This window comes from Amblyomma maculatum, chromosome 10 (genome assembly GCF_055883805.1).
Source record: "Amblyomma maculatum isolate TAMU_Amacu chromosome 10, ASM5588380v1, whole genome shotgun sequence".
Taxonomy (NCBI): domain Eukaryota; kingdom Metazoa; phylum Arthropoda; class Arachnida; order Ixodida; family Ixodidae; genus Amblyomma; species Amblyomma maculatum.
The window spans coordinates 121,911,886-121,938,728 of NC_139353.1; the positions used below are offsets into that span (position 1 = coordinate 121,911,886).

Below are 26,843 nucleotides of genomic sequence, written 5' to 3' on the forward strand. Positions count from 1 at the left end.
CCTGCCCTGACCAACCCTGCCACTGCCCCGCTAACTACTGCTGTGTGTTCCCTCAGCGGTGGCTAGTAACAACTGCCGTCTATAGTAACAATTGCAATAAATATTATCTTTTTGTGAACCATGCCCTTGTTTTGTGAATATCTACTGGTTGCTCATGAGCGACAATTTGAATTTATATGGCCACTCCTATTTGAAAGGCCATTATTGTCCCAGCAAGTTCGATGTGCTGTCACGAATATGGCTAGAATGAAAAAGGCTGCATTTTATGGCCTGCACAGGCAGTGCCACAAAATGTGTAATCTTGACATCATCAATGGTACATGAATGGAGTAGCCGGTGTACCCATAAACCATTGTATTATTATTGGTATCGACAATATGCGGCATGAATGGAGCAGCCAGTGCACCTGCTATGGCTAACCATTGGTATGATATTGGCATTGACAATGGGCCATCAATGGAATAGCTGGTATTAAACAAATATTGGTAATACAATGATGGTATAATGCTGGACAGTATTGGCAAGAATCATGGTGCATGAATGGGAAGTCTAATATTGTGCCTACATTGGTGGCTCCAGCTTGGTTGAACACTGGACCAATCTTGGAACGAAAGATGGGCCAAGAATGGAGAATGTAGTAAAATGCCCAAATACCAATATCAGTCCAATATTGATGCCATTCTTTTCCAGTGATGAACCATTGTCGGACCAATGCTGGTGTGCTGCTTGGGTCGTTACCTCGTCGCGGTTACTACTTTTAACAAACAATGCCTGTACGGAAGTAGATCTACTAAGACATGTGAAGAAGATGAGCACGAGCACTTTGTCCGTAAATCGTGGGCTGACTTTTAATTTCAGGTTTTATTGCGGGATGAGCACCCCAGGCAGCACAACAGCCCGGGCCAATATTGTCAGTGAGTTGGCAGAGATCAGCCCTATGTAGGCCCAGCGCTGCCATCTTATGGCTGGTATTGGTTGTGCCATTCTATAACACGTCCAACACTGGCCCTGAGGATTCCATTGGTCACCAATATTGTTCGTACCTATTTATAATGATAACAACATTGGCCCGTCATATCCGATGCCCTCACAATATTGGTGGTACCATTATACGAGGATGGCAACGTTGGGCCTGGATATCCGGCGTATCACCGGTGTTGGCGCTGCCATGAGATAAGGATGGCTATAACGGACAGCATTAGCCGTCAGTCCACTGATGTTGGCCAATATTCGACATATGCTGGACAATAATGTTAGCTCTGTTACAATGGCCCGCCAATGTCAGATATACACTGGCATACCTTACATATCAACGGTATTGGCATTGCCCTTTCATAAGGATGGCTATATCGAACAGCGTTAGCCATTACTCCACTGACGTTGGCTATTATATGGCATATGCTGGACAATACTGTTAGTTCTGTTACCATGTCCCGCCAGACGCATTGGCATACACTTCAGTCAACATTGTCTTGTCTATTTCACCTACTAATCAATATTAAATGCAAATTAGCATGTGGCTGGAAATATTCCGTGGGAAACCGCATTAGCGTGCTTTTCCGGTTGGCAGGCTCCTTTAATACTTGGAGTCGTTAACTGTGCTGTTATAATCGATGTTTTCAAGTTACCTTTCCAATTTTTAATGCTTCGGAAATCTTGTGTCTAAATAGTTATAGTTCCGCGGTGCTGGTTTCCGTCGTGTTTGCTTTAATTCCACCTAGCTGTTGTTGATGTTGCTTGGGATTACACCATGTTCTTTTACACTAGATCTTCATTGACTTAAGCTGGCACTGTAATCAATCCACATGTATACTGTGACGAATTTGGATGAGACCGACGATCGGTCAACGGCGTCAATAAGTTCACCACCGTTTGCTGGTCCGTCAGGGCGGCGGCGGCGATAAATAGCTCCACGCCGACCGAGAGATTAGAAAGAATCAAAACGACGTCGTATATCGTGCATAGGCAATGGTTGATATTTTTTGTATTCTATTTGGCAATGGTCTAGGTTCTTCCATGGCTGCTCCCGTGGCGATTCCTGCTGCTCTGGGTGAAGAGAATTCCAAAAGTTTTAGCAAATTTCTTTGCCCCCGAGTGTATTAGTTGTAACAACAGTGGCTTCAAAGAGACGATTACCGCAGGACACGCATGCAGTGCGATGCAATTAATGAGCGATAAGCGTCGGCCTATTAAGGCTCGTACGTGACTCAGATCGACTATGGCGAGCGCGCTTTTATCGATACACTTTAAAAATACACTTGGCCGTTCAAGCTATACGAATACGAAGCATCGCAGCACATACTTTCGCTTAAACGATTTAACAATGGTGATCTAAATTAAAGCTGGGTTATTGAGCGGTAAATTAAACGTCGGTCCGCACATGCATGAACGTTCCCACATATGGCAAATCGTATCGACGCTTCCTGCTTCGTTGTCGCTCTAAGAAGTGAAGTATTAGAAAAAAAATGGAGAGAAAACACTGCACGTACAATCTCAGTTTGAATAATATTAAGGTTATGCTGAAACAAATGACTGGGTTGCAGTTTCACTTTTCTTTATCGCACTCGTTCGCACATTTGTTTTTTCTCAAGCGTCCGCTGTTCACGACACACCGCGCACTTCTGTTCCAGTCCACTGACGGCACTCACTCGCGCCGAAATATGGACGCTCTGTTGGCTGCTTGCTAGGTGCATTGAAAACATCACAAACAAAGGAAGAAAAACATTGAGGCACGGCGCCAGCAACAGCGGCGCCGACTTGCCCGAGTGGATGCGCTCTGCAGGTGGGGTTGTCGGGTTACACGCTGCGCGATGCAATCCAAGACGCAGGCCCTGACGCTCCACGTGTGGTTCAAGGTGCACACGGCCGCCGCCCGGGCGGGAATTTACGACGCAGTGCGTCAGCCGCTATACTTAAAGGCTCTATTTCTTTCATATACCTATTTGACATACGTACCGCTAGCGTAACTGACGTCTTAGGCTTTGCAAGAGTAGACCATTCCATACGTGTATAATCAAAAGTACGACTGCAATGACCATGGCGCATTAATCACTGATGGAATATCGCACACATACGGTACTGGTAAATGCTCTATGATTATTTTGAAACACTCATTCGGCAAACGAGTACGCCAGCTATTTGCTAAACAAGCCGCGAATATAAAAATCACTGCAGTGGCAAAAATGATCGCAGAGCCAGCTAGAGTCGCCCGCGGCACGGCGGCGGGCCGGCTTCCACATTTCACAATTACTTGAAACGCGAAATATATCCGCGGGGGGCTTTGTCACACTGAATTTCATAGGAACACAAAATAGCTTCGTGTAGCGGCCAGTATACAAGAGCGGCAGCTAAGCAGAACAACTTTGATTCGACGCCATGCCAAGTGCATGGATAGCATAATTTTAGAATTTCTCGTTTATTTGTTCTTTTTTTCGCACAAGTGCGAAAAAAAGAAGTCTGTAACGTTTCTCCGCTTTTATTCACACCCCCAATTTCGCGATTCCGTCGTCGTTCACTGCAATACAATGCTTGCGCTACATATGGCAAGAAGGAATAACTGTAGAGTTCAAAAACTAAATAAAGCAGTCGTTGTTTTACAATTAAGCGTAATTCGGTATCAAAGCTTATTTATTCTCTAACTACCTCCGTGGTGGAACAGTTATAGGCGTGCGCGGGGAAGGTAGTTTTTTTTTTTACAAAATATTGTGTATGGAGAGAAGATACCCACATGTAAACTGACTTGTTAGCATTAGAACGAAAAAAAAATGTGAAAGAAAAGACTGCAAACACAAATAAAATACGAAAAGGTACAATGGGTATATTAACAACTGGATTACAATGACACATCTTTGTTTCGCACACGCTCGTTCGCACAGTTTTCCAACGCCTGCTCTCCGTGCTGACGCACCGCTCAATCCCGTCCTCGCGCACTTCGCACTCCTGTCGTTCCCCGATCGCTCTCTCTCACCGCATGCGATGCGAGCAAGGTCCGAGGTTGCATGCGCGCGTCGAAATCCACGCAGGTGTGCCAAAGCGGTGGACGGGTCGACGCACCACTCTGGGTCCAAGGGGCGGACGGCCGCCGCCCAGGGGAAGGAATTGCACAGTAATAAAAAGACAAACGCTAACAGACTGGAGACTTCTTTCAAACATTTCCGGGCTCTCACAACAGGTTGCATAGAGAAATGTGCTTTTACCGCATTTTCTTGGCCAATAAAATATACGCAAGAAACTAAACTGAGAAAGAAACAAGCGCCTAATGAATCGGGCCAACAAACGACTAATCTAGCAGATAGAATGATGGTGACGGTGCGGATATATGAGAAAAAATGTAAGCATCGTGTGCAACTAACTTATAAAGAGGTGGCAAGTCGTGGTACTGAGATGCTTAGCTCAATAATTTTCAACAAACTTGCTTCAAATCCTCATTTCAGGGTGATTGAAATATTCCACTCGATTGAGCACAATTGTATGAAAGCATTTTCGTTGGTATGCTAAACGTGAGCAAACTATTCGTAGTAGAACACAGCATTCACAAAATACAGCTTGAACAGGTTTGGGTGTTGTAAACAAAACAGCTAGGCGCCTCTCCAGGGCGACGACGCGCTTCGCTGCTGGCACAGAGCCCTACATAGATGAGCAGCAACAGCAGCGCATCGTTCATGGCTGGTTCAAGTCCTGTCATCTAGGAAACGCTTGCTAAACGGAGGGTACAAAACCGAGACAATCGAGCTGCTGAAAAAGCGATTACTAAAAAGCTCGAAGGATGACGCGACAATCGCTTAGCCGGCATGACGGCGGCAGTTGTATTTTGTTTCAAAGAGGGCGCTCCGTTCTTTCGTCCATCCAACGGCCACTCGTTCTCTCGGCTCGACGTTCGGTGGCACCGCGCACGGAAAATGCTTCTTTCTTCAAGAAATATTCCATGTAAGTTTTCAAATTTTTTCATTCAGGTTTTATAAAGCGTTTGTGTATATTGGAGCAAAATATTAGCCTCTTAGATTGAGCATTTTTTAAATTACAAGGGTTGTCTTACATTTCATTGTTGCTGCAGGCTGTGTAAGCCATGTGCTAGGGAGATTTGTCTTCTTTTAGCATATTTCTTACGTTGTTAACTTTTCAAAAGTGGTTCTCAAGTATGCGCGACTTCATTCCGATCATTTTGCAGCTTATTTCAAGTTAAACCGTTGCTGTTTTGCAGAGTACTGATTTCCTAAAATAAACAACTGCGTAGCATCGTAGCCCTAAAAGCCAACTTCGGATATTCACGGCGTTACAGTGGCTGGAACGGCGTATAGCCGTCACTTGGCTCGGCCGCTCGGGTTCCCTCGGGTGACCTCGGGCGGAGTCGGTGGAGTCCGGGCAAAAGCATATATTTTCGTGTCTGGAGCGATAAAACGCTAACCGCATGAGCTGTATCGTTGCTTCAGCTGCAATAGATCAGTTGCAAAACCTACACGTCAGCTTCCCGGTGCGGCAAACATTCCTGCACAATGGTGGCATAGACTTTGGGGTAATAGTTGGGTACAGTGTTAGCACATCGCCTGACGGGAAGGGTAATTCCCGCACCTCTTGCCCATTCGTCACAGTATCATTCGCGTGCCCATTGTCGCCCCGCTATTACCATCTCCGGTTAATGTCCCTTTTCTAAATTTTCTTTCTTCACCCCTAGGGTGACAGTGCTCCCCCCTTTATTCCAGTGTTAAGAATGCCTGAAAACCTTTCTCTGACAATGGCCTGTGCGTGGGGAACTGCATCCCAAGCAGCGTGGACTGTGGTAGATGCATGTACTGCACCTAACTATTATCCCTGAATCAGGTTCTGTCACCACTGTGCATGAATTCCTGCCTCATAGGGAAGCCGACTTGTAGGTTTTGCAACTGGTCTGTTATAGCATGTCCAGCAGGGCGGGAGCCTTCAGTATGAGCGCTGGGTGGGCTCAGACAATTTCAGTTCCAGGCTGGGTTCGGGTTTGTAGCATGAGGCCCGGGTCGGGCTCAGAATTTATGCCCGTGCACACCTCTAGTCGCGTCGGTTGTGTAGCACACGTTTGGCGCCCGTGCATGCTTTTAATTTTGTTCTCCGCACCATGACACTTTGCTCCAGCATCAAGACTGCATGAAACATCAGTATGCATTTTTCGGTCGTTATGCTAACTGATCGCCCCACCGCCCTGGCACAGCTATGTTATACCATGTGTAACATAGAGTTGCAATTAGTACTTTTTTGAGACAGCTTTCAATTGAAATTATAGATTAACTAAACAGAGAAGAGCCGTGGTATGCTTTTATCATGATTTAGAGGCATCGATTTAATGGAGACTTTCTTTCCTTGCATTTAGGGCTCTTTGCTCTATAACGCCCGCAGTCCAGCTGCTCCACTTGTATCATCGCACTGCTTTTGCACAAGCAATCATCTGCCATCAAAGGGGTGCTGCGTGAATGTGAGCAGACATCATCATCATTTTGGTGCTGCATAACCTGTCAACAACTGTGGGAGCCTTGCCATGAAACATGCTGTGTGTAAGGAAGCATTGCCTCGGTAGGTATGACACATTGCCTTTGTTTTGCTTTATATAAAGGCTTTAAAAAAGGCTCTGCTGGCTTTTCGCTATATGATTGCATGCTATATGACTTTTTCTAGCTTTTTAGCTCAATACTTACTTGTTCAGAAGTCTTGCCCACAGTATGCCGAAAATAATATCCTTCATGTCCCTGGCAGTGCTTTAATAGCTGGTGCTATATTTCGTTGCTTTATTTCAATAGTATGTGACTACTTCAAGTTGAGACATGATTGAGTGAACCTGTGGTGTAATAGCACAATAACAGACATAGCTTGTTGAACTGACGAAGTAGTTGTCATTTGCGTAACATGGGAGTGCAGGTGCTTTAAGTGATAGAATATTTAGCATACTTGATTATGCTTGCATTACAAGAATTCGCAGGAAGCCTGTATTGAGGTTGCAGAGAAGAAAGCCATTCAGTATTGCTCAGGTTATTTGCCTTCCACTCTCCCTTCATTACTGCTGCCTGCACAGTATGTATTTGTTCATACAGACATGCAGTTACTGACTGCTTGTACATTTCTGGTTGCCTACACTGGCTTCAGCCATGTAGCTGTAATATTATTTTGATCTAAACCAGGCTATTTACTTTGCTCAAAGTGACAATTATAATTAATTCTCTCCCCAAGCCATTGAGATTTGCCATTAGCTCCCAACTCGCTTTATTCGCAGCTGCAATGAATTCATTCTGTAACCCTAGAGCAAGACATTTGCAGAAAGGAGATCATCATGCAATACTCGTTCAAATTTTGTAAATTTTAGAGAACATTCTGTTTGTTTTTGCATATGCTTCTTTGTTCGGAAAACAGAGCAGACTTGCTTACAGTGCAGGAGGGGTGGGCTGCAAGACAAAAGGAAATTATTAGTGCGGCTGCTCATTCAGGCGTGCATTCCTTGTGCATTTATTGCTCTTATATATGTGCACCTTTGCCTGCATGCTTGCCAGGGCTTTCCCCATAATGGGTGGCAGTGATCTTGCCGCCTACCTCTCAGGGGGACTGCCCTTTACCAACTGCTTGCCCACAACCAACTCACCTCCTGGGCTTCAAATTTGTCATACTCAAGGACGATTTTCTCTCTATGATGTTACCAGTGACGTCACTTAAGATACGCAGTGTGCATCATTGGTCCATTAGTTTCATTTCGGGATGTTGTCACCCCTTATATTCCCTACTCATATTTCTTTTTCTACATCCCCTTGCAACTGCCAAACGAAATAAGACGTATAAAACTGCCAAACTCCCGCTGTCTCTGAATGCTATGTCAACAACCAAAAAGCTTTTGCATGTCTTAATAAAAGTAGAAATGATCCCCCGATTATTTTTTTGATTGTCATGTCTAGTCAGACTGTTTAGTGAACTGCCACATGACCAAGCAAATTGCAACTGCAAGTGCACTGAGGAGTCATGCGTTAGAGCAAGCATATGGATCTTGTGTTGCTTAGCTGCTTAACTCCAAATATCCTCCTTTGTCAGACAAGATATTTTTTTAGAAAACTGGATGGGGAGCCAGAAGAAAGCAGATTGGATTCTTAGCAGCATTGCTACTTGTTACATGTGCGTTCTACCCCTGTATACATGAACTCGGCAGTATTGGGTCGAGTACGTCTGTCGAGTGAAAAATAAGTTGTGGGGTTCATGTATACACAGTCGGCTCGAGTAAAATAGGCGGCGGAGCGGGTCGCGTTAACTCGCTTGCAGGGGGTAGGGTAATTCGCTTGACCCGCTTATCTAAAGGCATGTAGACGCTGTCCAGTCAGGGAGTCTAGTTATGGGGAACTCTGGGATATGAAAAAGCCTCTGGAGCGGCGACGAGCGTCACTCGAAATGAATGCTTTTTAGCGCTCATCAACGATAAAAAATAATCGAAGCTCTCGATAGTAAAAGGCAATGGGATCAAATACGAGTAAGAACTTTCACAATAACTTCGAATCTCGATGCAACGCTCTGCTACGATACTTACTCACTAGAAAGCGAGTTCATGTAGACATCAGCCGGGTCGAGAATGATGACCTTGCTTACTCAACGCTGATTCAACCCGGTGCTGTCGAGTCCATGTAAACAGGGCTATTGTACTTGTAATTTTAGGTGAACTCTCATTTCGTGTATTGCACATTAAATTTGAGTGAAATTGGTGCTTTCTTGAGTATGTGCTGTTTTGTTCTGCAAACAATACTATTTCTCCAGACACAATCTTATTTTTAATTTGAGTACAAAATATTGTCCATTTTTGAAAAAAAAAAACAATTTGTGAGTCTGTTAAGAAATTTTGATTTTGAAATATATTCACAAAATAGCAACATTTTATAGATACTGAAATATAAAATGTGGTCGAAACAACTTTTCAGCTCAGGATTAAACTGGTTTTTCAAGAAACTTATTGTGATAGGGTGAAAGTGAAAAATCACTGCCATGCTAGATGTATCGTTTTTTTATGATCCCATAGTCACATCAAGCATTGCATTTTATGGTGTGCTTAAGCAAAGAAAATAATATTTGGCCTCAGATATTCAGGCAGATTACTATTCTCTATACCAACAACTACTATGAATTGGTTTTAAGAAATCAGATGCCCGCGCACCACATCTGTTACCTGGACATAAAATCACCCATGTATGCCTAACTGAATATAGTCTTGCACGTGGAAGGTTGCCGATGGTATGGCCATATGATTAGCTGTGATGAGGGAAAATGCATACCTGGTAGGCTGCTAGCTGATAAGGAAGTACAATATCATTGTACTCAGATCTAGCATAACATTTTCCTGCCTATGCAAAGTAAATTTCTAGTACTTGCTCATGCTCATTGCAGGCTGACTGCAATAATTTTAGCTGAACAAGCATGCACTGTATGATTACTAGAACTTCTTGTTGGGCTTGTTCGTGTTTATTTATTATAAACTGAAGGCGCCAAAACAATGCACGCACACAAGAAAAGAACGAGACAGAGTTCCACTCACAACTGATTTATTGTGCAGAACAGAGGACATATATATCTCACTGCAGGCACATGCCCAAGGAACACATTCAGCTACATCACATTCAGCATCATGTAGTTTAACATAAGCTATGTTCAAGAAATGCTTTCTCAGAGAAAGAGGCTGTGGTATGAGGCATGGGCTTCTTGAACATATCTTATCCCTAACTACATGATGCTGAATGAGTTCTTTGCGCATATGCCGGCAGTGAGATATATATGTACTTTATTGTGCACAATAAATAAGTTTTGAATGGCGCTCTGTCCCGTTCTTCTTTTCTTGTTTGTGTGCATGTTGTTCTGGTATCTTTAATTTATAATGAGCACTGTATGAAAACTATTCCTTGGTACATTACAATTAAGGCAATTGTTTATAGTAGAATGCAGCAAGCAATAAAGCTGTGAAAACTTAAATGCTGGAACTTGAAATGGTACGGTTATCTTGAGAATATTATATGCGTACACAGCCTTGAGAATATCTGCGATCTACACATCTCCCTCAGTTAGCTGATTGAAGATAGGTTGATTGATTCTGTCAGGGCAATTATTTCTTTATTCTGGCCGCAGTAATGTATGCGTGCCTGTAACTGGTGTACTGCAGAAAAATATTCTTTAATGTGTTCTTTAATATCATCCAGTCTTGCATGCTTAGTAATCCATATTGTCTATTGCAGGAATGTTTAAGAATTTTTTTAAAATTGAAAGTTCTGGAGCCTGAACTGTCAGATTTTCAGGAACTGTAATTCTATATGAACACTAAGCATCTACCTGAAGTTATCGGTTTGCCGGAAGCAGGTTTTTACTTTCAAATATCTTTCTTTTGTATCTGGAATGGATATTATTTTGCATATAGGTTTATCATCCCTACGTCATAAGATGCTGCATGCCTTTGCAGGCCCAGAATCCTGTCGCAAAGTGCTCTAAAAGAAGAATGTGTGGCAATAGGCCTTCAATATATACAGTAGAACCCCTATATAGTAAAGCCACTGAGGCCAGCGAAAATATTTTCTATATCATGGTCTTTACTGTATCAGTGGTCTGTGATGACATGGTCCTGAAAGTGCTGTCTAGTAGTTAAATAGGCACTTACTGAACACGTCTTCTTGCTTAATGAAAAAAAAAACCTAAATACCTTCCATCTCGCTTTTATCATCTCTTTGTGTTTTTTTCATTATAAAATTTCTCTACATCTTGTGGAAGTACCTTTGAAGCCTGAAGACGTGATTACAAATGCAACCAAGTTCGATTTCATGTAAAAACTAAAGCCTTGCATGAACATAGTGTCCCTTTTTGCTCTTTCTGTCTTTTAAAAGACAATAAGTAATAAATTCGCATGGCACTCAAGTGCTGTAAGACCTTACTCGCTGCACCTCCGCTTTCTGCCACCACTGCCTCATGATTTGTACTGCACATTGCAGTGTATGTTGACCTATTTCTTTCCCTTCCCTATTTCTTGCTGCACGTTTACTCCTTTACTTTCTGAATGGAACACGCTGCCTCCTTGCTATGTTTGTAGACAGCTTTACTTTTTTCTTCGCGCTGCGCGCTTTCCCTCACGGCTCCAAGGCTTCTGTAAAGTAGGCTTCTTCTGACTGCTTCTACGACTAGTAGTAAAGCCACCTAAACGAACACTCGGGGTTATTGTTCTGTTTTCAAATACAAGAAGTCTTGGCCTCGCGACTCTAGGTAGTGCGCAGGAGTCGTCGCCATGGCCAGAAGCACTTTAACCGATTTTTACCAAAAGCATCTTTACTATAAAGGGGGAAAATGTACAGTTGCCTATGGAAGATGAACTGGGACTTCAGTTTCACTTTACTATATCAGAGGTTTTACTATAGCGGTGTTCTGTATTTTGTACTCAATCGTATAGAGCACCCAGACTTCAAATATGTGTTTGGATAAGTGTTGAGAAGGTGAATTTAGATCTTATGGTGATATATGCTTGTCTTCTGTGCAGATGTCATTTGTAAGACCCACGGACCAATCTCCTCAACAAACTGTTCCTGAATGGTTGTTTCCTGCGGGGTGCCCAGCTTACTACCTGGGCCATGTGCTTCCCCCGCCCCCTCAACCTCATCACTTGATCCATTGACCCTTCACTGCCAACTATCATGCTCAACACAGTCCACTGCCATTTTCCATCCATGGTGGACACTGCCCTGGAATGCACCCATGCTCAGCCTCCTATTCCTGCAACACCTCTCGCACTACAAGGCTATAGTGCATCAACCCTGCTCAACATGTCCAGCCCCTTCCATCATGACCAATGCACATTGCACCCAGTCACCTCTACCTGCACTACCTGGTCATGTGCTGCTTAGTGCCCTGTTTCCAATTACACCTACTAGCCTCTCCCATATTAACCCTGTATCCAATGCCTCCTGCACTGCATTTTGGCCCTCTGATGTCCTTGTGGCATTTACATGTATATGAGCTCTCAATAAAATGTTTTCGGAAAATATTTTGCTTGCCTCATTTAATTGCATGGTTTTTATGGCTCCTTAGGGAGATGACATGCAAGGTGGTATTGGGAAATGACTGCATAAGAAAACCACAATTGTCAGAGTGACAGTTAAGCAAATGGCAGCAGTAAGGGCAAGGGTGAAATAACTGCATGGCTAAAGGTGGCTTAACAGTGGCAGGCCACGTGTGCCGATGAATACTTGTTGCATGCCAATATATACCAATATATGATACTAGCGGCACGGCCGGTTTATTGCCAATGTCAGTTGTGCCAATGAATACTAGTGGCATGCCAATACGTGACACTAGGGGCACGGCCAGCTGATAGCCTATGTTGGCAGTGCCAGGACAGGTCCAATGTTGGCATATAAGCCGGACCAATATATAAAAATGTAGTAATTTCTCAAAAAGCCAGTGTTACGCCAATGTTGGTACCAATTTTTGTCGTCGTCGGGCCGGGATTGGTGCGATGTTGGTGTGCTGCCTGGGACTGCCCAAGCGTTCTACACACGGGTGACGTCGACTGTACATTGGGCATTCTGAAGAACTTTGTGATTTTGCATGTTCCTAGGGGGCACTAAGCCTAATTTTGCCCCACTCAGGCGGGAGAAGTGGCGCAGAATTTTACTTACGTCATGAATTCGTATTCCCCTTTAAGCAGAGTAGCTAAAAACACCTTTTCTGTACATTTTTTACTTTTTCGAAACTGTTCTTCCTTTTTCTGGGAAGGGCAGCGCTCTAGAAAGATAGTGCTTCTCAGCACAGGGCAAGATGCCCGAGTTGAGACGCAGATCTTTGTGTTCTTGGCAGGGCGCTAATCGAAAGCCAGCTGGACAAAAACATGGATCCATGTAAAGATTTTGCTGCCTACGTCTGCGGCCACTGGACACCCCGTAAACAGTTCGCAGAGCTGTCCCGCTCTGCTCTGACAGACATGGTGATGACGTGGCAGGCAAATCTACCAGGCTCGCTACTCGGGGGTGTCGCCCGACATCCAGCAGGGAGGAAAGCGCTTGCCATGTTCAACAGCTGCATGGCGCAGTCGGGCCCGCAAGTTGGCGTCTTCAAGCAGTTCATGAGCAAGCGCGGTCTCACATGGCCGGAAGATCTAGAAGATGTCGAAGGATTCTCTCCACTGGAAATTCTATTTGACCTTGCCTTCAACTGGAACGTCAACCTTTGGTTTTCGCTGAACCTGCTTCCACCGGCGGCGGATGACAGCCAGAAGCGACGTCTATTCTTCGCCCCGAACAACTTCATGCTGGAGTGGAGGACTGTCTTTAAACAAATACCCAGGCTTTTCTTTGACAAGGTCTACCGAGCAATGTTCAAGCTTTACGCTAACGACGCACATGCAACGCCTTCTGCTGATGAAATCACTGAAGCCTATAACATGCTTGGCTACATCTTCGACTTGTTTATTTCATCTAGTTCAGGCAAGGCTAGAGTGCCCGCGGTATTGCCACTGCAGAAATTGGACGACATCACGCAACTCACCGACACGACCTATTTAAAATGTGTCATCGACACCAAGCTTGCGATTAATCCGCCTTTCACAATGGAAGATCTGTGGCTCATGACTGACGTGACCCTGATGAATGCCACCCTGCAAATTTTTGGATCATTCAACGACAGCCGCATTCGCCGAAATTTGGCATGGCTGTTTCTGGAGGCATATGGAGCAGTAGCCAACCCTGAGACCATCCTGCTTGTTCTGCATGGAAGTCAGAGTCACGCTGAAGACATGCGGCCTTTGTTCTGCGCCAGCCAGGTTGAGGCCAGCTACAAGCTTCTGGTGACCGCGATGGTTGCAGTGATGCATTTCACTGATGAACAGCGTCGGAACATTGACTCCCAGTTGGCCAGCATTGTAGAGGTAAGGTTGGATACTTGTGAAATTTCCACGTTTTATTTGACGAATTTGCCGCGGAACGAAAAATAACCGAAGCACGTGCTACAATTGCTCAAGAATGCCTTTTGTGCACACACGAAGTTGCCAATAGTGCCTATGCCACTTAGGTTCTTATCACTAATTTCATTATAAGCGATTTCCTATTGAAATTTGTTACCATTATTGTCCTTATCACCAATTTCTTATTTAAAATCTTTATCACAAAATTCCTTGCCGCTAATTATCTAATCACTGCACATATTTTGTTTCCTTTCCGGACACTTTATGCCCTATGTTTTTGGCGACATAACATAACCAATTAAGACTTTCCCTTTAAAATAATTATCAGTTGTGACAAGCACCTTGCGCATTGCTCTAATAGTAAGGTTACGCTTATTGAATGAGCCTTGTATAGTGGAGGAGCATGTGCAGATGTGTCAAAAAGGCTAAAGTATGCACGTGACGCCAGGAGTAAAATAACCTTCTTTTTTAAATTGCACACCGAAATCTTTCTGGTTAAAACATTTTTGAAGGTAAAGGGGTTTTACCCTGGAAATCACACTGTTTGATATGCAGGTAGCCAGGAACAATTCAGTTCAGTTCAGAATTGAAGGAACAATAGACAATGTTTTTCACTGTTCGGAAGGGGTATATTTTTGGGATGATTGCAATAAATGCTAATGAAAGATTTTCCACTGGAACCGCATGGTATTCGGTAGTTAAGCGTAGAAAATGAGAATGGAGTACCTGTTGATTTAATTATGCTCTTGGGACTGCACTGTAATGGCGTTCAAGAATGGTTGGTTGCCATTGTGATAAATACGCATGGCCTTCCCTAATTTATTTTCAGGAAAGCGTGGACAGGGTTTTGGCAATACAAGCTGCTGCGGAATCTCCCAAGTGGATCTCAAGAATACAGCCATTGTTCTGTATGCGCGAATTAAGGCGAAAGCATTTTATGGCTAATGCTGCTGTTGTGGCCGCAGAAAAAAGGAAAAGAAAATGCATGGGCCTGCTATTGGCTCTGTAGCAGAGCCACCTCCTCTGCCTTGTGCGGACAGAAGAGAGAAAGTAGAGAAGGGAGAAAAAGAAGAGAAGGATGCTAGCCGCAACAGCCGCCGTCCACCACCTTAACGGTGGCGGGTGCAATGATGGCCTACAGCAGATAACGTCCTTCCGAGGCGGGATGACGTCATAGAGGTCTCGATCAATCACAGAGTGTGCGCGAATGTGTGCCTTATATGGCCACATGTCAACTAATGATCAAATACTAATACTAAATGAATATTTAATGAAACAAACGATTTATTACTAAATAATGGTTTATTAGCTATTTGATTGATTAACTAAATAATGAATAATTGTTTATTTACAAAGTTAGCAACTTATTATTTATCGAATAACGACTAATAAATAATTGATCAGTAATTCGTACCAGTTACGTAGCAGAATGCGGCGCTCAGGCTTTCGCATTTCATTAGTAGCTAAAGTTCATCGTAATTTTTTAGTGAGTCATATGTAAATAGCGCATGTAATTAGCGTTTCTGTTTTGTTGATTCTGTTCTCCTGAAAGGCAATGTGTCATGACCAGGCATTAAAGAAAAATCTGGGCGTGGTGCAGTTGCTAAAGCACTGGACGGGTGATCCAAAGGATTTAGGTTCGGTTTCCAGTCCAGACAGGGTTTATCAATCTATTTTTAAGTCTCGATGTGGAAAGCATGATACTTCTGTCTACAATGATGACGCATTACCTTATAATCTGCAGTAGTGAAATGCGACAGCCTGTCTTTTGTAGCTTCACATGGTACATCGCGCGCCCCTTAATGAACACAACGAACGTTCGTTGAACGCATCAAACTTCACCGGTGTTTTTTCTTTCACATGAGAGGACAGGCGAAAAATCTGTCACTCGCGGATTTATGCTACTATCACCCTTACAGTAAACTATCATCCTTACAGTAAACTATCATCCTTACAGTAAACTATCACCCATACAGTAAACTATCATCCTTACAGTAAACAAAGAGAACTATGACATGCGTTTCATGATCCCGGGCATCGCGCTGCTGGTTAAAGCGCTCGGCTGGGGATCCAATGGATGGAGGTTCGATTCCCGGTGGAGGAAGGATTTTTTCTGATGACACAGTCAGGATGGATTTACAATTGTAATCCCGCGATATGCCGTGGAATCTCGCAAAAGAGTTGGATGCTTCTCGCGGATGCACGGACGTACCCGCTGACGAGTCACTAGCCATAAAAAGGTTTCGCCTTAAAAACCGTGGCACCGCCAATTCCGATCAGAGCGTCCCAGAAAGAGTGACAAGCCCGCATGCCAGCGTTAACCCTAGGCAACAATTACTAAAACAATGGGCTGCATCTTTCCGCATTTGATATTTGCTTTGAGTACTTTAGAGGGAACTCATAACCGCAAAAATAAATAGGAATTTTAGCATCAACACAACACGCGTAATGGGACTTGAGGCACACAACAAGCATATGTCTGGACGCGGGCGGAACCGCTGCGATTCTTCCACGCCGTCGAAGATGACTTTGTGGTCGTTTTTCAACACGGCAGACATCGGCGGAACAGTTTTTCGCTCGCACGGCGACGCCATATCTGCGTCGAATCGGAGACTTATCTTCGATTTGTCATCTGCGTGGGTCGTCGTAAGTTGTAGCATAGCTCATCGGTGCGTTGTTAATCTTTAATGAGAAACCAGGCGAGCCGCCAGGCTTTGCGGTTCAGGTATATAGCTTTGTCATGTATTTCGGTGTCAGACATGGGACAGCACTGCTGGGAGTGTCATAGTGATCTCTAAACAAGCCGGAATGGAATTAACCGGGTGAGCGTCTGACGCCGGGGTTATAGGCAAAGGCCATGTACATAGGGATAATATCGCATGTCTTGTCGGCATCGAGGAATAGAAACCCTGTCTACGATAGTTATATGGAGAGAAATCTTAAGTCCTTTGGTCTGGAAATGGTAAGCTGTTGCTCAAGTGTGGCTTGGATGACCGCAGTCTAAGAATGGGTGAGCCTAGTCATTGAAGGTTAGGTTTGGTTTTCGGTAGTCTAACGAATGGCCGACTAAGGCTATGAGAGACACCGCATTGGAGAGCTGCAGTTATGAAGACCACCTGATGTTCGGTAATGTGCAATGAAATTACACGTTAGGCTTCAGTTGGTAAAAATTTCCGAAGCCCTCCACTACGGCCTCTGATAGGCTGAGTCGCTTTCGGACATTAAACTCCCCTTCCAAACCAAACAATTTAAGGGTAGGCTCAAATTTTGTTGCACTGTCCGTGATTAGAACTTCTCGTATGTCGAGACTCAAAGCGATATGTTCAACGAAGAATGTTGTCTCTCTTCCTCTGGTGCCATAGAAACGACTTTTGCGTCCGCATACCAGGTCGATGAGCGCAGTGATCCGCTTGTTTTACGTTGACGAAGTTGGGAATGGGCCGATGACATCCACCCCGTTTAGTTGCAAGGGCATAGTTTAGTGGTTCAACTTGTCTAATCGTGGCCGTCTTACGTCTCTAAATCATGGCACGATTGCGCATAACATCTCACGTAGATGGCTAATCGTGACTGATAAAACGTTTTCAGAATCTGTGGAACGTTCGTGGTAACCAGAGCATATTTGAGCTCTTCATGGAAAGCCTGCATAATATCCGAGTAGATGCTTTATCGCCTGACGACTCGTCATCACGTTGGGCCCGAGCTTTTTCACGAGTACTTCGTATTTTAAGGAGAATATGTACAACTGATGATGTTCGAACACTGCAGGAGGCGAACGGCTTAGTATTTCAGGAAATGAACTGGATGTCGCAAGTCGCTGTGTGAGCACTGCAGGTATGCGAAAGGAATTGTGGTTTCAATTCCGAGAGGTATCGTTGTTGTCTTCGTTCGGCGGTGCATCCACAGGACATTACAAATAGCAATCTGCTTTGGATAGCTCGCGGAGGTGTAGACCAAAGTGGCGTCGAATTACTGAAAATTCAGGGTTCTTTGAGCAAGCTGGGCTTGGGAGTTTTCAAATTGGCGACCAAGTAGGGCGTATGTCGTTCGCTTACCACCTTGAATGGTCGCCCGCATAGGCATGGACTTCAACTTTGAAGTGAGATTTTTTCTCGGTTTTCGAATAGTTGGCTTTGGCCATCGTACATGATAACATAGTGCAGTCTACCACTATTCTGTACGAGGGATGTAGTACCTAGTTTCAAGATTCTCGCATCAGCATTAGTTTCCCGAGAGCGCCGGGGGGGCGGGAGGGGGAGGTCGTGTCAGTGGGGATTTGGTTCTTGAAGTCTTTCGGTTGCAGCGGTTCAAAGTGAAATGAATCTCTGACTGTTTAGGGTGCAGAGGTTCAACCATGCGTCAGCAATTTAGTTTCTTACAAAGCGCTTGGAATAGGAACACTATCCGATGATCTTCCAACGGCGTGTCGTTAGGGCGAGGGAACTCGACGACAGTGACTGTATTCAGGGGATCGGGATAGATACCGTCTTTGCTAATGATGTTAACAAAGGACAGCAGATGTTGGTAAGCAAACTAAGGTTGTTTAGGTCTCAGGTTGAGCCCGCACGGCTTTGCTGCGTTAAGTAGGGCCCTCAGCCTACGGAAGTAATTATCGAAAGTCATGGTGAAGAAAACAAAGTCTTCTAGATACTCTGCACAGCTTTGCCATTTTATGCCCGACGAAATACGCACATTATTCAGTGACCCTCGTGCAGACCAAAGACAAAATTGCATCACCTAAAACTCCTAGATTCCATCAGGCTTGATAAATGCTTTCTTTTTTCGATCTCTTCATCGATGGAAAAGAAGAACGCAATGAAGAATTTTCCATCATGAATAACCAATAAGCCCAGACTGCGAGAGTATTGCTACTCGTCGAGTTCTTATTACTATATAGTAGCCGCTCGTTCGGTCCGCCGCTGAGGATTACTGCCTTTGTAGAGTCGGCCCGGCATACCATCATCGCGGAATATCGGGCGAATTGATTCTTCCTATCGTTGCTCGACTAGCTGTAATCCACACTGTATCGAAGTATGCCGTCAATCTTCTTCACCGAAGTGACTGACGCACAAGGACTTTTCGATGTAAGGATGAGTATGTAACGAAGCATATTTTCCAATTCCATTTCAATCTCTTTGCGTTCTTGCGATGAAACGTGGTTACAGCCGTTCGCCCAGTGTCCTGCTCTTCTCATCGGTTCACGTTCGATGTTGTTTAGTATTTCGGCTTGAGATTGTACAAATAGAAGATCATCGCGGCATTAAAAAGATTGCTCAGCTTGTTAAATCATTATTAAGCCGCACCCATGCTCCTTTCTGCAGCAACTAATAGATTGCACTAATATATGTAAAAATGAAGCGCCGCCTTAACCAATTCAATTGGTCTTACCTGTTTGGGTTGGGAGTAGCAACCTTCCAAATACGCCTTCCAAATTTGTCATATGATGTGATGTCGTTATATAACATAACAAATTGAAGATTCTGCGCTCAATCTTGTAATTTGTCAGTACCCGCTTGCCAGAGCCATTCGACAGGTATCCCGAGAGCTTAGGTATAACAGGCGAGGACACTTTAAGAGATGCGTGAACGCATCGTGGTCAAACCACTCTTCACGAACATGTAAGCGGATCGCCACGAAATTCGGGGAAGGCCAGAGCGAAGACGTTAGGCAAAAAGTATCAGGGGGATGATATTGCCGCCTAAGTTTGTGCAGCAAAATGCAACATCATGAAAGGAGGCTTTCGTTCTGACCGCGATGAGCATCTACCACAGGGTAGCTGCTACGGTGGCCGCGGGCTGAGTGGAAGAGGCAGAAAAGGCCGCAACACTCCTAGGAATTGTTCGAAACAAAACCAGCTCCATTCTCAGTGATTCCAAAATGGCCCTCCGCAACTTTACTAGGGGTCGTATCTCCGCCACTGCATTCAAAAGTGTTATCGCGTCGCCAAAAGATAGGAACGTAGTGGATCTAGTGTGGGTCCCACTGACTCGGGCGTCCCGGTGAACGAGGCCGCTCAATAATGCGCTCGAGGTTTTTTCAGCCGTGCTGGTGAGGAGATCTCAAACGCGGATGTCCGACGGGGTGAGCCACTTGATAAAAATCAGGCCATTACGACTTATTACAAAAAGCTCAGGGCGAGCCTGTCTCCTCTGCATGCTCGGCTTAGCCGAGAGCACGCTACCACGTGGCGGCGGCTGCAAACGCGGTAGCCGCCAAACCACTAGATGTATGCCAAAATCTTTCCCGACATAGTACATTCGTGCTGCCAACTCTGCGGCGTGCCTGCCACCTTAGGCCATATCATCTGGGACTGTGCGGAGGATGCGCCTCCGGCAGACCTTGTATCATCTCCCTCGCTGGAACACTAGCAAGCTGTTCTCGCAAGCGGGGACTCAGACGCCCAGTCCTGGGGCTCGACAAGAACGCAAGAGGTCGCTGATAGACTTAAACTGCGAACCATGAGGAGGAGCTGAATGCAACTCAAGGCAAAATTCATCTAAACCGCTGACAAATAAAGTTTCTCTCTCTCTCTCTACAGCGGCAACGCCGGAAATTCGACAGGGCACGGATTTCAACGTTATCGCGTAAGAAATAAAATTCATCATTTGGTTTTATGTGATGCCGGAGCGCGTACAAGAGGCTATACGGAAGCTCTGGCGAAGATATCTGTCTCATCTGCAGTCGTTGTGTAGGAGTCATCCTCGTCTATTGAGATTCTAGATAGTTTCACACGTGTAGAGTAGACTGCGCATCAAAAACTTTGTTTGGACTACACGTTATTGCGTTCTGCCACCTCGTATATGCAGTAAATCATAGATGTGTGCTTTGTTTTTCCGCAGACAGCTGCCGAGAAGGCATCGGCCGCACCATGGCTGGACAATAGAACCCAACATGTCGTGGCCGCGAAGCTCCGGACTGTGCACAGCGTGCTATGGCCGGACAAAAAATTTCTCACCGCTGAGGGTCTCGAGAAGGCGTACGCCAAGTTCCCCGAGAGGGCCCCATCCTTTGCCCATTTCTGGATCGAGACTCGTCGGAGCCTGCGCGGCCTCATTGGCTCCGACGCCGGCTTGGAGCAGCTGCGAATCGCGGAAGGTGTAGCCCAGCCATACGTCCAGTACGTGCATGTCCTGAACCAGCTGTCCCTGTCCTTGGAAGCTCTGGCCCCGCCTTTCTATTACAAGAACGGCACAAAGGCAATGTTCTACGGTGGCCTGGGCTACCTCTAAGCGAAGGAGCTAGTCCGCGCTGTGGACAGAGAAGGCGTAAAATTAAGTCTGCCATCAAATGCTTCCTGGTGTTTCTTTTCGTGATGTATCTGATTCTGCCCTCTGTGTCATTTTCTATTAATATTTTGCATAAAATGTTATCGTAAAGGTTTTGTAAATTCTTTTTCGCCATATACGTGACCACTTATTAACGCATAGACTTGTAAAGCCATCATATTGACGGGCAAATGCTTTCAAAGCATTGATGTTATGTGACAGCTGTCGTAACGGCGTCACAAGGTTTTCCATTGCAAGAAGAAGTAATTTGATAATTTTAGTTCTATTTGTGGCATTTTTTGCATGTTTGGCGCATACTGCACGAGACATGTGCGGTCATCTCGGATCGGAAGCTCCGCCGCGCCCTAGAACGATGTTACTGACCTAACATGCGATCACCCGTTGACACATATGCGACCAGTTGCACACAATGCCAGGGCCACAACTACCCTAAAGTTGCTCCAAACTGGGCAGTCGCTCACTGTACAACTCCCCAGCGTGCTGTATGGTCAGTCAGCATCGACCTATTAGGTCGATTTCCAAAACCTTGCTTTGGAAACCGCTGGATTGTCGTTTGAGCATATCCTCTTGCTCGGGCCTGCGAAACAGCCGCTACCACATCGGTTACAGCTTATCAAGTGCCCCTATTTCTGCTCCGCTCTGTCATCTCATGCCATGAACCCCTTCGAGTCAAATAGGTGACTGGGGATATCAGTTTCCTGCGGATGTAGCTGAGGAGTTTTGGGTCTATGTGCCACAAAGTTTTGCCACTTCACACCCTAGCACCCGCAACAAATGACTTGACGGAGCCCATAAATATCACGTATACCAATACATCTTCAGTGTACGTAACTGCAGCTGACAACTGAGACATCATGTTGCTTTTTACTTATGCTTTTATTACTGTGAAGCATGAGACACGAGCTGCAGCCCTTTCTTTCTTTTTTATGTCAACCCACATTTTGTACATCCTGGACAACTTGCCGTTTTCATCAAGCTATGATGTTTCCGTTACGGTGACCCTGCGCCTTGTCAAAGAAGCTGCGGACCATTGCTTCGCATGAACGCTTTAAGGCACGTTGCGATGAGCGCCGTCGGCACGTCACCTATGCTTGGGGCGAAGTTCCATGGCTTTGGCGACTGCAGCGACGACATTGCCTTCTCGAGCTGATTGCTGAATGCATCTGACTTCAATTACTCAGTTATGGAAAAAGTGTTTGGCCATTGTGGTGGGCACTAACAAATTGCCGGTCCTGCCTACATGGTTAATAGTTTGACGTCTTCACGGACCACAACGCGTTATGTTGGCTGTCTTCTCCTAAAGACCAGTCCTGTTGCCTCGCACAATTGGCTCTCCGCTTTCAGCAATTTCACATCCGCTTATATATTGCTCTGGTCGTAAAAACATGGACGCCGACACCCTATCTAGTGACACTGCTTGCTCCACGGCGACTGATTCTGCCCTCTCATATCTAACCATCGCTGATATGCCTTCGGGGTACCGCAAGGACCTCTGGCTCGCAGCTCTTATCGACATCGTGTCCTCTTCTCCCAACGCTGCGCCTTCTCTGTTTTACGCCATCAAGCACCACACTTTGTCATACGAGCCAGCCTTCTATATCGCCGAATCTATATGCCTGATAACCGACAGTGGCTTTTCGTTATTCCCCGCCATTTACGATTGAAATTAGGGCCTCTTCGTGCCCATCTTCAGTGGGCCAATCCTGGTAGTGTCGAAACGTTTCGAAGAATTTCTCACCGTTGCAATTGGCGTGACGTGCATAATTATACTCGTAAACACGTCCGCTCCTGCATCGCCTGTCAGCGCCACAGGCCATCCACATCCCCTGCTTCTGGCCACTTGCAACCACTTTCACGCCCGGCCAATACGTTTGATCGTCTTGGCGTTGACTTGTACGGGTAACTTCCCTGCATTGTCTCTGGGAACCGCTGGATTGTTGTCAGCATCGACCACCCCACCCGGTATGCCGAGCCCGGCGCCCTATCCTCCTATACTGCCCGTGATGTTGCCCTTTTCTTGCTACATCATTTTGTTCTTCGTCACGGCGCGCCGCATGAGCTGCTGAGTGACAGAAGCCGCCTCTTCCTTTGCAACGTCGTTGAAGTTCTACTGACTGAATGTCGCATCATACATCAATCCACCAAAGCCTATCACACTGAAACTAACGGGCTGACTGAGTGCTTTAATCGCACTGTCGAAAATATGCTCACGACGTAAGTTGCCGCTGATCAGACCAACTGGGACGCTGTTCTTCCTTTCGGGACGTACGCACACAATACTGCCACTCTGTCAACAACCGTCTTTAGCCCTTTCTTTCTCCTTTATGGATATGAGGTGTTCACGACGGACACTATCTTACTATATCGTACTAACTCCTCCGAGTGGACTCCCTTTTCAGACATTGCAAAGAATGCGGATGAAATGTCGCCAGTTGACCCAGATTTTTACATTGGATTCTCAAGACCACCAAAAACGTCGTCACGATATAAGGCGCCACACGTGTTTCCTACAGGATCTCTCGTGGGGTTCCTGTAACCCCACCAGGATTGTCATCAAAGTTTCGAACCGAGTACCACTGACCCGTACGGCATCATTACAAAACCTCCCCTGTAAATTATATCATGGAGCCACTCACTCCCTTTTCGAACATGCTTCATCGAGGTCGCAGAACTGTGCACGTGAGCAACCTCAAAACGTACTGCCACCTGCTCTTCTGGCGCTCCCCATAGGTCGCCAGGTTGGCGCCTCTTCGCTCTTGCGAAATTGTAGTGAACTATGTGAGGATATCACGAAGAGAATGATGAGAACGACAAAGTGCCCGTGCTCGAGCTCGCATGTGTGGGCCTATACTTACTTTGTTCTTTTGTTCGCCGTACAGTTTACGGAGGGTTATAATCCCTGCTAAAGCATTGAGTAAAAGCTCGCTACTAATGACATAATTGCGCAGCGCTACATAGAAATAATACTTAGTGAAAATGCGTATGTTTTATAAGGTTACACTATTGTATAAACTCCTAATTGCTTCCACTTCCTTTACCAAGACTGGAGGCACAACCTGTCATCTGCTCGATTTTATTTGGCATTGCTTGCAAATGTTTCTCGATAGCTTGTTTGGCTCCAATTCTTAGATGACGCTACTCTTCTTATTATCAATATCATCATTTCACACACTGCGCCAATACGTATAGCTATCTTACGTGAATCTGGAAGTCAGTTTTCTCTGTCTAATCGCTAAAAACTTAAGTTGTGCAAAATAGGCTACGTGTGATAGTGCGTAACAATGTATTACCACCAATCAGGCGGTAATAAGGGCCAGTGATTGGGGATAAAATGAAACCATACATTCTCTTTTAGGTGGACCATAAGGGCAACATTGTGTCATCGTGGTTAAGCGATGCCGTGAAGGTTATCTTTGAAGATCGCGTGCTGGGCTGCCTCCCCGGTGGCAATCCCGACTTATTTCCTGAAATTCCCGCAATGGAGGTGGCGTTCGCCGCTTGGAAGCGGAACCTCAAACATGATGACGTCCGCCTATCCGAAGTAAGTAGCTTCCAATATTGGACTCACAAGGGCGCTGGAATGCATTGGAACATATTGTACATGATCTGCTCATGCATGATTTTACGAATCCTTGTGAAGTGAGGAATTTTGGAATCAGTTTTTCTGGAAAGTGGCTTTGCTTTGTCACCGTACAAAAACGAGAGGAAAATATCGGCCGTCTAAAAAATAGAAATTACTTATACTGTAAGGTGAACTAGTAGTTGAATACTGCGAGAGCATTTTGTTTCTAAACTGTAAAGGCCATCATCGAACCACAGCAAGCAGAAAATAGAGTGCATGGCATACTCTTTGCCGATTCGAAAATCGAATATCGGCTACATTGATCTATAAATTTTTACTTCGCAGTACGCCATTTTCTTCCGCAGGCAAATGATTTGGCAATGATGCAAATTGATTTACTTTCCTGTTCTTACTACTCTTCTGAAGCGTAAAATCTACTGCATCAATTGAAAATATCAGGTGCATTGGTATAGCCGGCTACTAATTCGTTCCTTCGGCAGTATCAATTGACCGATCCAAATTGCCGGTTTCACGATGCCACCACTGTCGCCGTGCATGCTGGTACATTTAGTCAACCGGTCGCTCCAGCCGCCTGGAAAGCCTGCGCGCCGTGTTTCCGAACAATTTTAGCTCGTGTGTATGCCGGAGCTGATAGGGAAAATTCGCCTGTCTTGATCCTAGGCACTATAACAGCACATAGGACATACATTACTCTAGCTTTATGTATTTAGGGGATAGCCTATACAGCGCGTTCATCCGGAAAGCCGTCGACGTTGTTGAAGAATAGATGAAGTAACAGTTATCTGCACCGCTTGTTGGAAATAAGGGGAGTGCTTAAAAAAAACCATACCATGGTAACTTTTTATACTCGTTGTTGTGTAATAGGCGATGACGAACTAATTGGAATCAATGTGATTATTTTAATAAATAAGTAAATAAATATTTGGAAAATGGGTGGTTCAATAGTGTGAAAACCCACAGAATGAAAAGCCAATTTGGTGATGCTCACTTAGAAAATAAAGCGTAATTAACCACATAATAGGTTGAAACAACTGAAAATTGAAAACTTGTGTGTCTTAATCTTTGAATGAAAAGCCAGTGCGTGATGTTGAAAATTTGAAAATGAACATTTAGAATGTGTAATTAAATGGAAATGAAAAGTGAAAATTCGAAAAAGGGGGCTTCAAAGGCACCAAAATTGTCAGAATGAAAAGTCAATGCTTGATCATGCTAATTAATAAGATGTAGTGTGCAATTGATTAAAATTTTTAACAGTTGAAAAGAGTACAAAATTAAAAAAAAACAGAGTTATTTTTATTTTCAAGGGGCTCAAATTCTGTACCTTTTTTGCTTGACCATGCTAAGGGAGAAAATTGAGAGTGTAAGTGGTCAATTCAGGAACTGAAATAATTCAAAGTTCATGAATTAGAAAAAGTAGCTTGAAAGGTGTCAAAAACTCGGAATGAAAAGCCAACGCTGATGATGCTAATTAAGAAATTTAAAGTCTGTAATTAGTTAATACAGTGAAATAAATAAAAAGTAAAAATCCTGAAAAGAGGGTCAAGTATTCAAATGTTGTGATTTCTTTACGGCGCTAAATACAAAATTAGAGTGTGTAATTGGTATAATAATTATTTAAATAATTGAAAATATTGTGGTATTAGAAAAGGCAGTTCAGTGGTGTTAAAATCAGTTTGACACCGTTGAATGCGCGTTTTCCTTTCATACAGTTATTAAAATGTTTAGTTGATCGCTTACACTTTAATTTTCTCATTATCGTCATCAAGCATTGACCTTTCTTTAGTGTATTTACCCTTTTTCATACTTTTTTCAGTTTTTCTCATATTTCGGATAACTAAGCATTGAATTTTCGTTATACACAATTTAGCACGTTTGAACACAATTTTTATATTTTTAATTTTTATTTCAATTATTTGGCCAATAGCGCACTTTAAATTTTTGTTATTAGATCATCAGGCATTAGATTTTTATTGTGAGTTTTTTACACATTTTCAATCCTTTTTTCCAGTTTCTCATTTTATAATTGGTTCTTGTAATTATTTGATCAGTGACATAATCTAAA

At 44.4% G+C, this 26,843-nt stretch overlaps 1 protein-coding gene and 1 long non-coding RNA gene across 2 annotated transcripts; both read left to right on the forward strand.

The window, feature by feature from the left end:
* Positions 1-6,450: 6,450 nt before the first annotated feature.
* LOC146177384 (uncharacterized) lies at positions 6,451-11,996 on the forward strand. The gene is made up of 2 exons (XR_014701310.1): positions 6,451-6,540; positions 11,495-11,996. It is a non-coding gene; the product is annotated as an uncharacterized LOC146177384 (long non-coding RNA).
* Positions 11,997-12,841: 845 nt separating this feature from the next.
* On the forward strand, positions 12,842-21,141 carry LOC146177385 (uncharacterized). Its single transcript, XM_084581541.1, has 2 exons — positions 12,842-13,876; positions 20,752-21,141. The coding sequence occupies exons 1-2, from the start codon at positions 12,842-12,844 to the stop codon at positions 21,139-21,141; spliced, it is 1,425 nt and encodes a 474-aa protein (XP_084437667.1).
* Positions 21,142-26,843: the final 5,702 nt, after the last annotated feature.

What these genes read in the sequence shown, in the direction of transcription:
- LOC146177385 (XM_084581541.1), top strand. Translation starts at nt 12,842, where the DNA reads ATGGATCCATGTAAAGATTTTGCTGCCTACGTCTGCGGCCACTGGACA. An exon ending in AGTTGGCCAGCATTGTAGAG is followed by an intron (nt 13,877 to 20,751) that starts GTAAGGTTGGAT and finishes GTTTTTCCGCAG; the next exon opens with ACAGCTGCCGAGAAGGCATC.